Consider the following 17,694-nt stretch of genomic DNA (forward strand, 5'->3'; position numbering starts at 1 on the left):
GTTGCAGCTGTGCACAACGCAAGCGACTAGTTGGTTTTCTTTTTACTGATAGATTAGCATTGCTGGCATTTAATTTTACAACCTATCGAAACGTGTAATGCATTCAGAATGATTTTCATTTCTTTTGTCCTTGACTGAGCATTTTTTGTTAGCTTGTGAAGAGTTGCTAAACGGTAACCACTAGGGTGGCGAAAGGTCAACATTGATTATGTCCCGGTGACCGCGGCAGTCGGCCGTGGTTGTGGTGTTGTTTTCGAATTGCAGTGCCGTTCGCGTTCCCCGCACTGTTGTTTCGTGTGACTCTGGGCCCCTCGGTTCTAAATGGGGCAATAACTGGGGTCACCATGAGGTGAATGTGACGCAAACGTGCGACGTCGCACTGGGCCCGCTTGCGGCTGTAACGGTAGGCTACCTCGGCTATGCCCCCCCCCCCCCCCCGTGATTATGTAGGGGAGAGTGGGGCACATTCGTGCAAAAAATGGATAAACCCATATATCTGTTCTTTGGTTAGTGCAATGGCAAAATTGTTGATTGTAGTATGGAAAGAAACTATTGCAGATAGTTTTCCTCTTTAAAAGTTATCCTATCAAATTATTGCTTCCATTAGAAAAAATGACTTTTATTAACTCTGAACATTTGTTCGAAACTGCCCCACCTATGGGGCACATTCGTTCAAGAGATGGGGCACTTCCGTTCACCCGGCAAAATTCGAGAAATTACCGGGCATTACCAGAAATTTACCAAAGGAAATTGGCAGGGGGTCATTTCACTTGATTCCTTTCGACAAGAATGCATTGCACAACAAATGTAGAAAGAATGGGCTGGCCAACAAGAATGTGCCAACTGCCGGCCTCCGTGACCTCGCCAAGTTCGCGTGAATTGCTCGTCACGACGTCGCAAGCAGTCGAGACTGAGTCAGGCGAGCGTCATTAGAGAAACCTACTACAGATAAAGTCATAAATCGCAAAAACTAAAAAAAAAAATATGCACGAATGTGCCCCCAGGCAGTGCGTACACGAACCTGCCCCACAACGTTATTAGTAATATATTTCAAAATTTCTTTTTGAAAAAATGACACTTTTTCAACAAACAAGTTTGCAGCAGTTCCGTGAATAGAGTGGGCTTCTTCACCCCCAATTTTGAAAAGCTGAACCACATTTCCGAGTCAGGATCACGAAAATGGATGATATGAGAAAAGTTTGGAAAGCTCACGAATATTACAAATTTGCGTTTTTATCAAGCATGACAGCAGGTACAGTGTTGTCTTCTGCGGTGAACGAAGGGCGGCAATGATAGACATATTTCCATAATTTACCTTGAGCTCGTGCAGTCACTCGTGTTCCCATAAACTGCTGAAAACGAGTGTGCCCCATGCACGAATGTGCCCCACTCTCCCCTACACCGCTCAGCGTTCCTCCAAGTTCGAAAGAACGCGTGTTCGGAATAAATGTGAAATATGCAGGTTCAGAGATGTCTGTATGGCCGTTTACTTATCCATTGCATTGATTGTATCCCTTCATCCGCTAGTTTCATGATTCTACAGCAGCTGATTTAGGTGTGCGGTGGTGACTGGTATAAGGAGCTTTCCGGGTCCCGAGTCGGGTCGCTACTCGCTAACCCGAGCTCAGTCGCTGACCCGAGCCTCCCCGCAGGAACCCGGAGCGCGAGGCGGCTCGGCAGGCCAAGCTGGCCGCCTACCGCGAGACGGGCGCCTGGCCCGGGGCCAAGCCGGCCAAGGCCAAACCGTGGAGTGAGTCCAAGGCCAAGAGACAGGAACAAAAGCAGAAGAAGCAGAAGCGGAAGGAGGTGAAAGAGGAGAAAAAGAAGAAGAAACGCAACAGGGAGGTGGACCAGGACGAGTGGGACGAACTTGCCAGCGAGGCGCGGGCGCTGAAGAAACTCAAAAAAGGAAAGGTAAGAAGAGTCGCATTAGCCAGCCTCATTCCCACATCCACCTTTCACAGTTCACTTGTCACCACGCCGCTAAGTAAGCGCTTTGATTACTAGCACGTTTCCTCTGTTCTGTTGCAGATGTCCAAACGGCAGTTTGACGCTTCGATAGGCATGGACGAGTGACTTGTCTGTGGTGCTGCCCACGGAAATCTGCCTCCGGCTGTGACGTCAATCCGTTTTATTGTACAAGAATACCAATAATGACTGGCACCCTTATTGTTGAATTGTTTTATAATAAAAGAGGTGCGCACAATTTTCAGTTGTACATGTAGAGGACTATTCCATACACATACTGCAATCCTTTCCAGCTGCAGGGCGTCTCGTCAACTGTAGAAGTGGACAGCTATCGAGGCCCGCCTTCTGTATGGTGTGATGACACGAATTTACAAATGACTTGGTTTCGACGCCGCAATCGCTTACAGTTCATGATACACATCGTTGATGAAACACTGGGTACGCAGTAACACTGTACAAGGACATTCATGGCGATACATAGAATATGACGTTGAATTACATATGACATAAAGCTATTGAGTTTTCCGAAGAAAATCCATGAACACATGATGAAAATAGACACGTTAGTGTGAGTAGTTCTGGCGAAAAATATTAATGTTGGACGGCTTATAGTAAAACAGCAGCTCTAGCATTCACTTATTACATAATATTAGGTACATATTACACAGTGTTCTATGCAATGTTGATCCGAAAGCAGTCGGAAGTAGTATGGTTATGATAAGACAATTAATGAAGCTTTCCTCAAACAGCCCCTCCATGGCCTGATTGTTCACTTTTTCATGTGGTTGTCGTTCATTTATTAACCATGGCCTTGGTTTCACCTTATGATGGAGACGTGTCTTAGCACATTTTGAACGGCTTCACATTCCTTGCGGCAGGCTGTTTTGCTCCACTCTCCCCCTTGGCCGTGCATCATCAGGATCATCAGGATGCGGCATCCTCCTCGTGTGTACCTCACGCTCTGCCGTACCTCACGCTCTGCCGTGCATCCTGCGTCCGCTCCCGTACCCTCCATGTTTTTCTCACGTCCTTGGTCGAGTCCAGCGGCCTCTGACGTCTCTCAGAGGCCTTCTACGGTCTCAAAGACCTCTAACGACCCTATCACGGACCTTCGACGGCCGCCGCCCGGACCGCCGCGAGCACCCTGACGCACAGTGTCGCTGTAATCACCATCCCACCCACGGCATACAGCAGAGCGGCGGCGGCCGCCGGTCCGGCCAGCACCGGCACCTGACCGCCGGTCACGGCCAGCACTGCCGTGAGCAGTGCCGAGCCGGCGTCCAGGCGGCGACAGACCCCGAGCACCAGCGCGCCGCACGCCACATACAGCGCCAGCGCCGCCGCCGCCGGCAGGCACGAGCCGCGCCCGGCGTCACGGTCTGCTGGATAAGGCCGTTCCTCGGGTTGCGGAGGACCTTTTTGGAGGCTGGTGCTGCCTATGGCCGAGCCATTTTCGTCTCTCTCGTGATAGTCCGGTGCTGATGACCGGGTAGCCGACGTGGAACGGACGGGCTGGAGCACCACTGGTCCGTTCTCTGGCGCACTACTGGTTCCGAGTGACGGCGGAGGTCCATGGTCCTCGGCTTCACCCTGCAGCACCAGAGGTCCATTCTGTGGTAATTCGGCCTCCATCGGTCTCTGCCGAGGTGTCTTCTTTCCCCTGTCTGCTCGGCCATTCTGATTGGCCGTATCCCGGTGACCTTGGCCGGTTCGCGGCACGCCATTGGCTGTGGGCGGGTGGCCGTTGTGCGCCGGCACGGTGTAGACGGCGGGCGGCAGCGGGTGGACCTGCGCGCCGGGCGGTCTGCGGCGGCAGCAGCGGCCGGCCGCCGCCCAGCGGGCCAGGTGCCGGCGCAGCAGGTAGACCAGCGTGGCGGCCAGGCTGACGGCGAGCGGCAGCGCCACGGCTACGGTGACGGCCAGCACGGCGGCGCCCAGCGGCGACCGGGCGGCCGGCCAGCCGGGCCCTGCAACACAGCGGGAGGCAGGTCAGACCGACGGCGGCCGGCACTGCATACTGTCGTGTGGTCCTCGTTGGGGCTCAACTGGATACATAGCGTTTCGCAAGACAGTAGGAACCGGAGCTGTTGAAACTACGCATTTTCTAGACACAGTCTTCTTGAATGGTTGAATCTCGTGAACTTGTTCAGCGTGCCGTTTTATTGACATTTTCCGCCGTTTCCGACCCCTCCCCTACTCCGTCTCCCTGGCCATCCAGCACAGTCCGGCAATTAAACGGACCGTGCTTGATATCGATAACGCTGCACCAAGCGACCACGCTTTCGAGCGTGCACGCGGTAGGTCCCCTGCACTTGCACATCTCTTCAAATACATTATGGCACAGACTGTTGCCAGAAGTAATTACGCCTCCCCCTGCCATACACATTGCCTGCCGCACTCAAAATAAGTGTTACAGATCGTGTCTATCCGGAGTTATTATGCTCCATTATTGAAGGCGGGGTGGCGGACCTGGGCCCCACTGCACAGCAAACCGCTGCAGGGATCTTTTAATTGCTTTTATGGGCCCAATGGGACAGATCATTGAATGGTTGCAAAATGCACAAATCATCCTCCAAATGACGCGGAGCTGCGATTTCCTAAGTAATGAATTATCGATCGTTTGTTTCGGGTGACGCCGCCAGTGCTATGGTGCCTCTGCTGTTGACGAGCACTTCGCTGTGCTATCTACCGTCGGTACCGATCGGTGATTCTAAATTCGCATGTAGACCTTGCTCGGGTACGACACGGGGATAGTATATCGGTAGAAGTATGGAATTCATTTCAACGCAAATTAATCGTCATTGTCGCGTGAAAACTATCATTTGCCGATTAAGCTGCCGACGTCTCTGTGCAGCCCGAGTTTCCCGTCGGGTTACGGGAACCAGCGAGCGTGGTTAGCTGACGGATCGATCGGAGCGGACGGGTGGCAGGAGCCACACCGGCCGATCACTGAGTAGCGCGAACGGACCCCGATCTACCGCTGTCCCCCACGCCGCCGCGAACGGGCCCCGACCTACCTCTGTCCCCCACGCCGCCGCGAACGGACCGCGACCTACCTCTGCCCCCCACACCGCCGCGATCGGGCCCCGACCTACCTCTGTCCCCCACCTCCGCCACGAACGTGCCCCGACCTACCCCCGTCCCGCACCTCCGCACCACCCGGGGCAGGTGGCTGAGCAGCGCGCGGAAAATCAAACAAAGCGCTGCCGACGATCGTCAAGTCCCGCACGCGACATTAGTTAATGTTGGGTACTTTGATTTTTGCACGGCCTACAAATGCGACATTAGCGAGGCTATTTGGTGTGCGTGGCGAATTGACGTCTTTGTTGGTGCTGTCCAAAGAAGGTGGCCGGTAGGGGAGGGTGCTAGCAGCAAAGTTGTGATGGGGTGCTATATGTAATGCTGGCGGGGTAGCCCGAACAAGGCGGGGTGCCGCGACCACCGGCAGTCCGGGTCGCGTGTGATTACCGCTGGCCCCGGCGGCTGACCGATGTCCTCAAATTAAACGGTAGGCATGCCTGAGGCGGACAATGCCCGGCTCATATTCACACAATAGCACCTGCCCGCACAATAGTGTTATTACGCGAGGTGCCACCCAACGTGCAAAACACCCCAAATTACACCGGTGCGAGCGACTTTAGCGAATGTCATTTGAGCGAACGTCATTTGAGCTAACCATTTTCAGCGAATGGCAATTCAGCGATTATCAAGTTCAGCGATTATCAAATATAGCGATTATCAATTTTAGCGAAAGCTATGTTTCAGCGACATCTATTTCGTCGACTACAATTTGAGCGACTGCCAGTTCAGCGAAACACTTCATCGTCCTTTAACGTTCTTTTTTTTTTGCGAGCGTATACGCGCGAATGTTTTCGGAATTTCTCATGGTTATCCGGAACTGGATGGCGAATGTCACGTCCAAAGACCTCAGACATTTAGCTCCAAATGTAATGCTACATTTCTAAACAATTCCAACGGTTCAATTTCACCCCCTGCTCTTTATAGAATTTAACAAATAGAATAGTTATATCAAGTTTTGTCCAGACGGTACCTAGACCTACTCATAGGCGGTGGAACGAAGGGGGGTACCGGGGCACCGTGCCCCCCTTGATTTTGGCAGGGGGTACCGGGGCACCGTGCCCCCCTTGATTTTGGCATTTTAACATTAGCCCTATGGGCATAGGCGCGGGAGCCGGGGGGCAGTGGGGGCAGCTTGCCCCCCCCCCCCCAGCTCTGGAGCCGTGGGGGCGATGCCCCCACAGCTTTGAGACGGAATACCACACTTTTTTGCAAATGTTTTCTTTTTTGTTGAAAAAGCCAAGGGATGAAAAATAAGTGGCCTAAAACCGGTGAGAAAACTAGATTTGGGGGTACCCTAGGTTGATCTCTATTATGGTGTGCCCCCCCCCCCCCCCCCCAGTCTGAACGTAGTTCCCGCGCCCCTGCCTATGGGCGTTGCATGGAGAGAATGAGACCAAATGTCGGCGGTGCCCCCCTTAATTGAAGGTGTTCCGCCGCTACTGAACGGTAGCCAATCCATTGTATTTAATTTTGTCTTTACCTCTGGTGGATTACAAACTGTTAGGTGTTATCATGACGCAAGATATAAAACAAAAATTTAAAAACGAAACGTTGCAAGATGAATGATTAAACGTTGCGAAATGAGGCCTGATATTTTTGTGGTTTCAGGTTTCCAACAAGATTACTAGAACAAGATAACAGATTTTCAAGCTTTAAAACATTTTTTTTTTTTATTTTGTCGCGCGCAGCTTGAAGCATGACACAAACCAAACGGGTATTCAAAGGGCAAGAATTTCCAAAAAGTAGAAATGATTGACTTTCGTCGCGTTCGGTTTCGCTGTAACTGTATTCGCTCAATTGGTCTCCCATTGACCACCATATATTCTCTCAATCTGGTTTCGCTGATTCTGGTCCTCGCTTACGTTGATAATCGCTGTGATTGAATTCGCCAGGAATCAAATGCTCTTCCATTGGGTTGGGTATTGTTTGAAATGTATGACATATTGCATTCTCCTGAAGTGAGACTTGGATTTAAAAGTGCATGCCATGAATTCGTGGCACACGATGTCGGGCGCATTTGCGTCTTGCAACTAATGATTGTAGACTGTAGGTCACTACCTATCGGGATATTCGCTGTCTTGGACTCGACCCGATGAGCCGTTTTCAGTGCGACTTTTATGACCAGTCCCCTTTCATTTACCCCCTGTATACCCCCTGTATACCCCATCATCTATCCTGCAGCAGGTGGCACAATGGTGGCCAATCGCTAATGATGCGCCGTCTGAAGGGAGGATGGATGACCGATTCGACTCGGATGCTAATGACCTTTTTGCACGTCTCCAAACTGAGAGCTGCTTTGGGTACTCTTTTGCGTGGTTCATATTTACGTTGCATTATGGGCTTGTTTACCTTATTAAGGTAAGCTTCGTGAGGTCAAGATCGCCGGTCGCCACTTTCCTCCATCCGGAAGACGACTGGATCAAGTGTCGTTAGTGTGACATTCGGCGAAAGGTAACGACACTTCGACCTACATAGACCTTCGGTCCAGTCTCGAGTATGAGCATCCTGCATATGTTATGTGACCCGCAGGCTCAAACTCAAGATTAATTCACATGAGACAGTGGACACGGACTGTATGCGTCAGCGTATTAACCGCCTTACCGGTTCAATAAGCGGGGCCATCATTGTACCTAAATGTCAAATACTTTCCTCGCATGTCCAGTGAACAGTGATGAAGGGTTGGCGCTCCCGCCCCCTCCTGTCGTGTGCTATTTGACGTGATTGCTGCCATGAAGCCAATCGGGTGATTGTAAACTGTTAGGGAGGAAAGGGTGCATAGATATCACCGCTCATTACGCTAAAAGCCCCATAACATTGCATACGTGGTCTACTTCCCGCTTGTTCACTAGAATTTGTAAAGTCTAAATTTGCGGCTACCAAGAGCTTAGGTATGCCCGTGTACTGTGTAGGAACTGTGTTTTTGTCTATCCGCTTTGTAAGCCGATCGTCTGCCGTTCATTTTATGCGCCATCATGATCAGCTACCCACTACCTAATTTATAGGTTTCAGTGTCCATTTAGTGTGCCTTTCCGTACTCGCCCGTCAAATTCAGTGGCGCTGCTCGCTACCACTCACTGTATCTACGTCTACGTCACCGCCCCGACAGCGGCGTCGAGCGGTCGGCTCGCTCGGCAGCTGCATTATTCACAGTCCGCTGAGTGATGAGGAGAGCCAGCCGCACGTGCGCGGCCCCTCCTAACTCCCGCTCCCGCGCCAAATTAATCCGCCCCTGTCGTGTGTCGATCACCCACACACAAACGCAGAGCAATGGGGAGACTAGAAGTAATACCCCGCCGGCTATTGGACGTGAGTGATGGCCGTGCTAATATTGCTCGACAGCCGGGCAGGTATAAATCCCGTACAGGAAATGCTTCTAGAGGAAAACAGAATGGGAGCCCGCGCAAATGATACCTGCATAGGCATAGCAGCCACTTGAGAGCCTATGGCAGATAGATACTGCTGAGCTGCTAGCTCAATGAGTCCTCATCTCATAGGTGCATGCGACGGCCTCCGGCTTGTCGCTGTGTTAGGCTGCGAGGCGACGATGGTAGAGTTGACTGCAGGCACACTGTGCCGCACTGCTCGGGTGTGTTGCGGGACAGCCTAACCTAACCGCTCGAGTCGTCCGGGCCCGATGGGAACCGTAAGGCATCTGAGGCACAACCTGGCCCTTGCGGCCGTATATCAGATATAGACCGACTGCATCCACTGTGATGATTGCAGACTGTTGGTGGTGTAGCCTGATGGCAACTGTTGGTGGTGTAGCCTAACTGCATTCCATAATATAATATCGACCTTCTCGATCGGTCGAAGCCAACTCGCCCCATCGCGCCTTCGCTGAAGTTTGCTTAGCCTCAATCGTGAGCTTGATCAAAATCGTCATCGGGGGAAGGACGTTTGATGCCTTCCCTTTCTGACAAACAGCAATTATAAATCCATTTCCATTGTTCATTTGGCCAGTTGAGAAAGTCGCCTGCCCGCACCGACCCAGCGATGAGCACAAGTCATGGACACGTTAGCATGGAAATGACATTTTCCAGCCGGCCTAAAGGCGCATAGGGATGGGAAGCGAGGGAGGCGCAGCCCGCAGTACCCAGGGGAGACGTTCCGGTGCCAACGTGGCGCCCCCGGCGCTGGCACGAGGCACGTGCCGCACACGTGTACGCCGGGTAGTTAGAGGGCCGGCGCCGGCTGTCGTGGCTGATACGACCCGGCAGCCGCGGTCGGCACGTGTCCCGGCCGGCACCGCGCTGCCGCCGCTAATGGCCGTGCCCCGGGGACCTGTTGGCAGGGACGGGGAGGGCCGCAGTGGGCCGACCGCATGCCCACGGTGCCGTGCAGGGTCCACCGCAGCCCCGCAGGGCCCACGGCAGCCCCGCAGTGGGTCGACCACGGCCTCCCCAGCGTCGGACTGAGCGTCGGACGTCGGACGTCTGTGGGCCGACCACACCCGTCCAGATCATAGCACCTACGGCTAAGACTTTATCGTGAGCTTCACTTTACACTTTATCGTCAGTGCGATAGATCATAGAGAGTCTAGAGACTATAATGGTTACATGGTCACGGACACGGCGTGTGTTTGGGTGACGGTGGGCGGGTCGGTTTGAGGCCAGCTCGCAGCCGATATTGATCTGTGGGTGGCGTGGACGGGCCGGTCGGACCGATGAGCGGGCCGACGAACGGGTCACGATGAGCGGACCGACGCGATGGGCCGGGCCGAACCGATGGACCTGACCGGACCGATGAGCGGGCTGACAGACAGGTCACGATGACCTGACCCCGTATGTTGAGCGGACTGACAGCCGGTCACGTTGAGCGGGTCCCGCCCGGTTCAGTGCCGGACGATAGGTAACATACGGACCGCCCACCTGACCTGGCTCCCGTACAACCATCATAATACATTCATACATACATAGATGCCTGGCTACCTACCCTACCCAATACCCACCTTATGCCTACCTACACATACGAACAAATGCAGGTGCAGACTGTACACTGAGCGGTGTTGGATCTGAACTGTTCACGGGCTGGCGCGAGTAATGTCCATCCGCATTCCCCACCGATTTTAATTACAAGTGCCGAGCCAGCGAAGCAGGTGCACCGTGGCCGCACTGATGCCTGTACTGCGACCATAATACCCAAAGCAAATACAGGCACGGAGTAGTGGTGTTTCTAGTGAGCTATCCAAACATGAAACACTAACCAGAACCGACATGAATCGCGCCATAAGCTGTGTGCTGAGCTGAGTGGATGATTTACGATCATCCATTTGCTATCCATATGCAATATGCATGCCACCTCGATTATTGGGCTAGTAAAGCTGCCTGTGAATATGATGGAACGGTGTTGCAATGGCAAATAGGTCTTTCTAGACGGATGATTATTTTGAGAAGGCATGCTTTACTGGTATGTTCAGCACTGACGAACTGGGGTGCCATTGCCATTGCTCCACGGGCACCGGAAGGACCCATTTGTTCTTTACTGACGGGACGGGACAGGTGGTTCAGTTCAGTACAGACGGACCGATATGCCCTGTACTACTACTGACCCAGTGAGACGGACGCCGCTGTGACGGTGTAGAGCGCCGCGCCGTAGCTCCAGTCGCCGCCGCCGTCCGGCACGCCGGCCCCTGACGCCGCCAGCACGGCGCGCTCCAGACGGCCCATGTAGTGGGCGATCTTGTGTCTCCAGACGGCCTGGTGCGGCACCACCTGGCGCAGCTCGGTGGCCAGCTCCACGACCAGCTCGGCGCGCCGGATGCCGAGCTGGCGACGCGCCCGCCGCTGGGCCGGCGCCTCGGCCAGCAGTAGCAGCGCGGCGGCCGCCAGCAGCCAGCAGGCCAGCGCCGCCAGCTGACACAGCCACGAGCGCAGCGCGGCGCGCCGCAGCCGGGAGGCCCGGCCGCCCCGCAGTCCGCGCACGGACGGGAACCAGGTGAAGCGCGGCTCCCGGCCGAGAGTCTGCACGGCGCGGCTCACGGTTCGGCGCGGCGGGCCGGCCGTCACAGCCAGCCTCTGCTCGGCCGCCGACAGGAGCTCCCGACCGACACCAGAGCCCGCCCTCGGCCCCAGTCTCAGTTCCTGACCGAGCTCGGGGAACGGCCGGACGGAGCCAGAGCCCACTCTGTGACCCAGTCTCTGCTCCCGACCCAGCTCGGGATCCGCTCGACCGTCCGGCCGCCCACCTCCACTGCTGGGTAGCTGTCCTTCCACTTCGTCAAGCGCCTTCCGCCGGCGCCGTGTCGTCCCGGCCTGACGGGGCTCCTCACTCGCAAAGTGCACCCTCCGGGCGGCTCTTCCCGACGCCGAGCGGCCGACCTGGCGCGGCGTGGTGGCCCGCGATGACGCCGGCGTGGCGGCCGCCGAGCCGAGCAGCAGCGGCGGCACGACGGCCGGCACTACGAAGCCGTGTCGCAGCTCCTCGTCGAGCGCCTCCAGGCGGCGGCGCAGCGTCTCGGAGGTGGCCAGCTCGGCGCGGGGCTCGGCGCCGTGGGTGACCGCCGCTGAGAGGTCCCGCCGCCGAGCCGGCGGCACCGGCGCCGTGTCACTGGGTGGCCTCGAGCGACGACCGGGAGAAGTGGCAGGGTGTCTGCTGGCCGACTCCCGCCTGCGAGGCTCCTCTGTCACAGCTCTGGGACTGGTTGCGAGTTTTGTCCGGTGACTGGCCACTGGCCGGGGATTGTTCGCTGCAGGAGGGCTGAATTTCGTCTCCGTCGGAGAACAGTGCCTTGCTGCTTCCAGAGGATTTGTTTCTGTCACTCTTTTGCTGGAATGAGGCACTGGAATTATTTCAATATCCCCCGATATAGTTCCGTTTTCTCCACGAATGTTGACCTTTATCTCTGGTTCTCTCTCCGATCCGCGGAGTGAATCATCAGTCTGGGTAGGCGCTCGTTCCTTTTCTCTCAGTGTCTCGGCTGTCTGAGCCTGCTGTGTCGGTTCCTTTTGCACAGCCTCTCCCGCCTCTGGTGTCTTCCCGTCCACGCTCGGAGCGGGACCATCTCCTGACCCGAGTCCGTTCTCCAGCCGCGGCGGAGCGGCACGTCTGCTCGGCGAGCCATCCACAGTTCGCGAGCTTTTGTCTACCGAGTCCGAGGACATTTCGCGAGTGAGCGGCGTCAGTGGTCCGGAGGAGGCGGTCACACGCGTCTCGGCAGGGCCCGCCATCGGACCGGCATCTCCTGGCGGCGCCCGTCAGGTCCGATGTCCAATGAACTGTACACAGGTGGGGATACGCTGCGCTGACTTGAATTGGTAGCACGAAATGGTTCAGTCACAGGCTCCGACAGAGAAGCGCTAACAACTTCAACACTTCCCCGTCACCCTTCTGTTGAAATTAGATTGTATCTATCGAACAAACACTGGAAGTTTCTATTTGTGACACCCTAAATGATTCACCCCACGTGCTGTGTTGTCGACGAGTCACTGCACCACACTGCCTGAACGCAATCCACAGTTCGCCTGGCGCCACTGCTGGCCTCGCCAAACCACACACTGCGTGCCACCGATCGTCACACCGACACCGACACCGACCGGCAGCCGCGCATGTCCGCCGCCCAGTGCCGACTCGCGGCCGACAGCGTCGCCATCGACGTACGCCCGTCGGCGGCCGCCAGCGCGTGACTCGGACGGAGCCAGTTCGCCGAAGTTGTCGGCCCAATCATCACGGAGGGTCGCCGCTCGGCCTGGCGAGGTCGGCCACGGCGCGTCGCTCGACCCAGGTTGATAAACTGGGTCGGGTTGCGTCAATCTGGTTTGAAGCATTTAAATTCAAGCTGCGGTAACAGTTGCGTGGACGGTTTACGGTTAAATTTTTTGAGCGAGAAAGACTCTCCGGCAAACATCCTTGCGAGCTTAAAGATTTACGTGCATTCCGAACATACCGAGTACAATAAAACACGAACATCATAATAGCCTACAATTAATTTTGTAAACGCCAGTGTTTGTACGCAAACAGCACAAGTATTCTGCTTCCAAAGCAGCGCCGAATCCCCTTACCACCTGTCTTGCATATAGTTACCGCATGACCAACTGCAGGGAGCATTGGACAAAGTGCGTAGACGCATTACCTTCCTCCCTGCCAAAACCTGGCATGCCACACGTTTCTTAGAAAGTTCCGGCGAACCGATGATGACTCATCACTGATGGCCGATTTGTGTATCGTCATGACTCATCCGATAGACGCCCCACAGGTAGCCGGCGCAGACAAAGGCGAGAGCGCGACTGGTATTGACGGAGCAGCTCCTCGTTCAGAGGGGAGACAAGGTAGGAAGGTTGGTCTCCGCAGCGTCAGCACTGGGCGGCGCTGGTATTGACGGAGCAGCTCCTCGTTCAGAGGGGAGACAAGGTAGGAAGGTTGGTCTCCGCAGCGTCAGCACTGGGCGGCGCTGGTATTGACGGAGCAGCTCCTCGTACAGAGGGAGACAAGGTAGGAAGGTTGGTCTCCGCAGCGTCAGCACTGGGCGGTACGCAGAATGCTTATATGAGTGGCCACTGGCCATAATTATTGGGATCAGCCGAAGGTTTTTTTAGTACAATATAACCGACATGAACTATGCTTTATTGTAGGCAGTGCATTATACAAAAACAAGCGGAATATCACCCAAAGCATACTTCACATATAACTGTCTTTAAACATCATGATAATTGCTTTAAACTTTGCATATATGCCAACTAACGGGTGTCAAGTTCAAAATGGGACAAACGCAAAATTAAGGTAGACACTGTGTATTATAAGATATTTTAATGAAACCTTCACCACATACACCTTGTTCTGTCGCCAGTCCACTGGTATTAGTGAATCTGAACCAGGGGTCCATGCCTGTCTGCCAGACGCACGTGCTCTCCCGCTATCTTCATCATCGATCGCGGCACCTCCGGGACAATTTTCTTGATGCTGCTCAGGATTCTGGCACGCAGCTGCTGATCGGATGACGCTGTCCAGCCACCGCGGTAGACTTCTTGTTTAAGTATGCCCAAGAAGTCCTCAATTGGTCCCAGCTGCGGGACCTTCGGCGGGTTTTCCTCGCGGATTAAATACCAGGTATGCCAGCTTCCTCCAGAAACTGGCACGTGGCACGTGCATAATGAGCTGAAGCCAAGTCTGGCCAAAATGCCTATCCACCCTTTCGGTAGCTGGCCTCGATGAACGGTTTGAGGTTGCTGTTCAGGCACTTTGTGATGTAGACATTGGGCGCTAACATTTGGTGAACTGGGGTCAATTGTTGGTTTTGGTACTCCCTTGGGTGATATGGCTATCCACACAAGAAGCGTACGTGGGAACTTCCTTATCGGACGGTACGTCACATTCGAAGGTGTGTCTCCACCAGGCCCAGCGTAAAAACCACGGTTTTGTGGCATTTCTGAGGCAGTGTAGGTGAAGTAGCTTTCATCGTCCATGATGACATCTTGCTCTTGAGTGGCACTCAGTTTTCCCCGGCTAAGGGGTCGCAGGCGGCCCTTTTGAGATTGTCCTCGCTGAGCAGATACCTGAGGAGATTTCTGGCGCATCCTATATCTTACCCCTTCCTCTCTGAGAATTTGTCTCACTCTGTCATGCGTTATGCCAAAGCTGCGGCCTAAGAGACGAAGTGAGACGCCGACTTTGCCGTCTGCCATGCGAACAAGGTCTTGGCGCCTCTTTGCTGACATTTTGGGAGCAGGCCTGCCATTCTGAGCTCGTCTTATGTGTCCTTTGTCTAGGAATGTATTGATAACGCGATATATCAGTCGATCGTGGAATACCAAGCGATTTAACGTGGCGGAAAACCTGAGCCTTAGTCAAGTTCGAGTTTTGTCAACTACTATCGCGACAATGTCTCTTGCGATTTGCTTGCTCAAAGGCTCCATGACGACTGACCTCAAAACGTAGCCACAATATTTTAACATCATGCTCGTGCAATTCACGTATGGACATTCTGTCCAAATTTCAGGTGAATATCTAAAGGGAAGTTGAAAATAGAACGATTTCAATTTTGTCTCATTTTGGACTTGACACCCGTTATTTCATAACTAACTGCTACTTATTCGTAACTAGCATTCCTCTGAAATACAGCGATGGTAATTAATAAGCGATAATTAGTTACCTACTTTAATCAGTTATCTGTAGTACGTGGCAGGGAACAACGGTGGTTGCCAATGAAAAGTGCACATCGCTTTAGATGGTTTTGAACATAAATTATCGAGACGGGGCACATTGATACTGCATGGCTTCAGTAGTATGTCTGTTATCAACGCACCTGACGTACGTAATACTTGTATCGTGCGATCCTACAGAGTCGTCGACACGAGCTACTAACAACAGCGGGACTAGAGTGCAGTTTTGACGTCCGTTTCCATCCAGTAAGACCAACAGCCATGCATTCATTCTTCACAGGATAAATAAACAATACCATTGACTACCAAAAATAAACATGTAACCACACCAACGCATACATATATCATAAGTGGTTCCTTCCGATCCCGGGTTTTCAGCACGATGCAGAAGGAACCTGAAAGATATCGGCCACTAACCTTGTCAAACGTTTGGCCGGGTAACAAATATACCTAACCCAGCCCGAGAATAGCCTCCAATCGCGGATAATCGCGCCCACCCGAGTCAGCTCACCACACATCCCGCCGACGAGCGGCTGCCTTCCGCTCTCAGAATGGCATATTATCGCTTCACACACATACACTAACACACACTGTCAAACAGACACCCACACCCACACACACGGAGCGGATACACGGGAGTTCTCACTATGGGCGCAGAGCTGACGCGCGGCGGCCCGGTGTCGCGGCCGTCTCTAGGTTTTGTTCGGGTCCGGCAGGTGGAAGTACAGGTTGGCGCATACGCATAGCAGCACGATGCAGAACGCGTTGAAAAAGATGAGCACGCGAAACTTGGGGTCCAGGTCGCCCTGCCGGTACCACCATATCTGGAAACGGAACGGGACGATACAGCTGGTGACATCTATCGGCCGCAGAGCGAGGCTTTACTACAGACAACACCGAGCGAGGACTTCGGTAGCATGAAATGCGGCATTCAACGGCAAAAATGCTGAAAAGCACATAAATCAACCGCGAAATATCTAGCGCCGAAATTTGCACGTATTTTTCCCTGTTGCCATTAAATAAGTAACCTCAGCAAAATGCTACCCGCATTGAAATGACTGTTATAGAATTCAAGAGAAACTTCGCCTGGAACACCACTGACTAACATTGACACCCCTAATTTGCATTTGGCATGCTGATTTTAGCTCACCACGGTGAGATGTGATGCACAGATGAGGACGATAATAACGCCTAGAAAGATATTGACTCCTCTCGGCGAATACTCGTGGAAGACGAAGGCGCTGATGAGGGTGATGAAAACGATGAGAGCGGTCAGAAATCCCACAACCAGGTTGATCGCCCGCTCCTGTTCAAACGAGACAAAACGCACAGTAAGGATCAGGGTATATTGACTTACAGGTAAGGATCATCTCGTCAAAAAGCGCGGGCCCTTTCTGGTTGTCCATTGTCCAAACAACGAATATGCAGTAAAAAAGAATAGATATTTGACCATAAAACATAAAGATGAAATCTGGTGTCCAATCCCACAAAGCGGATGACTAGAAAGATGTACATATAAGAGGCGAGCAAAAGGGCGTGACATTTCCCTCAGATTACAGGTGTAACTGCACACGGATGCAGGGAGGACCCCGTCCGTCTGTGGGTGGGCAAACCAAGTACCAATCGCTGCACCGGTCGATCAGCTAACGAGGGTTGGTGGCGGGTCTCACCCGTGGCCGCGACTCGCTGTTGCCGAACAGCGGATGCTCCAATCAGTGGTGCTGAGTGTGACTCCATCGGCCTCCACCTGCAGGGAAATGGACAGCCAATCAGTGGTGCTGAGTGTGACTCCATTGGCCTTCACATTAGAGGAACGGGCAGCCAGTGAGCATACTGGCAAACATGAAACAATGTGGAGTATATTAGTCTAATGAGTTCAAACAACCTGCAGAAAAGGGTATATGTCAAGTTTAGGTCCTAACTACAATTGTGACGCTGTTGATACGAATATGAAACAGCAAAAATTTTAGGTTAGGTTAGGTTGTAGGTTTGTAGGTTTTAGGTTGTAGGTAGGTAGGTTTGTAGGTTAGGTTAGGTTAGGGTAGGTTTGTAGGTTGTAGGTTGGTAGGTTATAGGTAAGTAGGTAAGGTTAGGTCAGGTTTGATTATGTTTTTTTCTTTTATTTGCGAGACATATGAGTATCATTTTTGGATTCAGGATGTCAAATAATGTAAAAATATGAAAAATTTATCAATGAAATCTTCTTAGGACTTAAACTTGACATTTACCCAGAAAAGTAGGCACCTTGACCGTGCGCTGCTACTAGTGCTGAGTGCTGACTGTTTGAGTTTCTGTTTATTGCCTGAAACAGAAGATACGGAGCTGCTTAATTTATGTACACAATCTAACTAAAAATCAATTTACGGTCAAATACCCAATACCCAATTTACCGCTAAATGCAGGAGACGGATCAAGAACGCTCAGCGCAAAGCAAAACACAATATTCAAAAAGATTCTTCAATATATTCAATACGAATATTATTATAGGCGGATTAGGTGCGCCATATATTGGATCAGGTACTTTGTGTTTGTCTATGTGCCATATCTAGTA

The 17,694-nt window shown here is 53.0% G+C and overlaps 1 protein-coding gene and 1 long non-coding RNA gene across 12 annotated transcripts in view; one reads left to right on the forward strand and one right to left on the reverse strand.

Moving 5' to 3' along the window:
* LOC122364528 (ATP-dependent RNA helicase DDX55-like) overlaps positions 1–2,208 on the forward strand; it is a 15,645-nt gene extending 13,437 nt beyond the window's left edge. For all 5 annotated transcript variants that reach the window (XM_043334976.1, XM_043334972.1, XM_043334973.1 and 2 more), the window contains exons 11-12: positions 1,653–1,914; positions 2,032–2,208. In XM_043334976.1, coding sequence (XP_043190911.1) covers positions 1,653–1,914; positions 2,032–2,076 — 307 coding nt within the window. In that variant the 3' untranslated portion in view covers positions 2,077–2,208. The remainder of the gene's footprint in view (positions 1–1,652; positions 1,915–2,031) is intronic.
* Positions 2,115–17,632, reverse strand: LOC122364529. 7 transcript variants are annotated; one of them, XR_006253567.1, is made up of 6 exons: positions 17,534–17,618; positions 17,372–17,445; positions 16,814–16,890; positions 16,294–16,449; positions 15,790–15,967; positions 2,115–3,935 (listed from the first exon to the last, which is right to left on the reverse strand). It is a non-coding gene; the product is annotated as an uncharacterized LOC122364529 (long non-coding RNA). The 7 variants fall into 7 exon arrangements; XR_006253566.1 differs by having other exon boundaries at positions 17,388–17,445; positions 17,534–17,617; XR_006253568.1 differs by lacking the exon at positions 17,372–17,445 and having other exon boundaries at positions 17,534–17,602.
* Positions 17,633–17,694: the final 62 nt, after the last annotated feature.

Source organism: Amphibalanus amphitrite, unplaced genomic scaffold, assembly GCF_019059575.1.
Source record: "Amphibalanus amphitrite isolate SeventyFive unplaced genomic scaffold, NRLGWU_Aamphi_draft 000681F_arrow, whole genome shotgun sequence".
Lineage (NCBI taxonomy): Eukaryota > Metazoa > Arthropoda > Thecostraca > Balanomorpha > Balanidae > Amphibalanus > Amphibalanus amphitrite.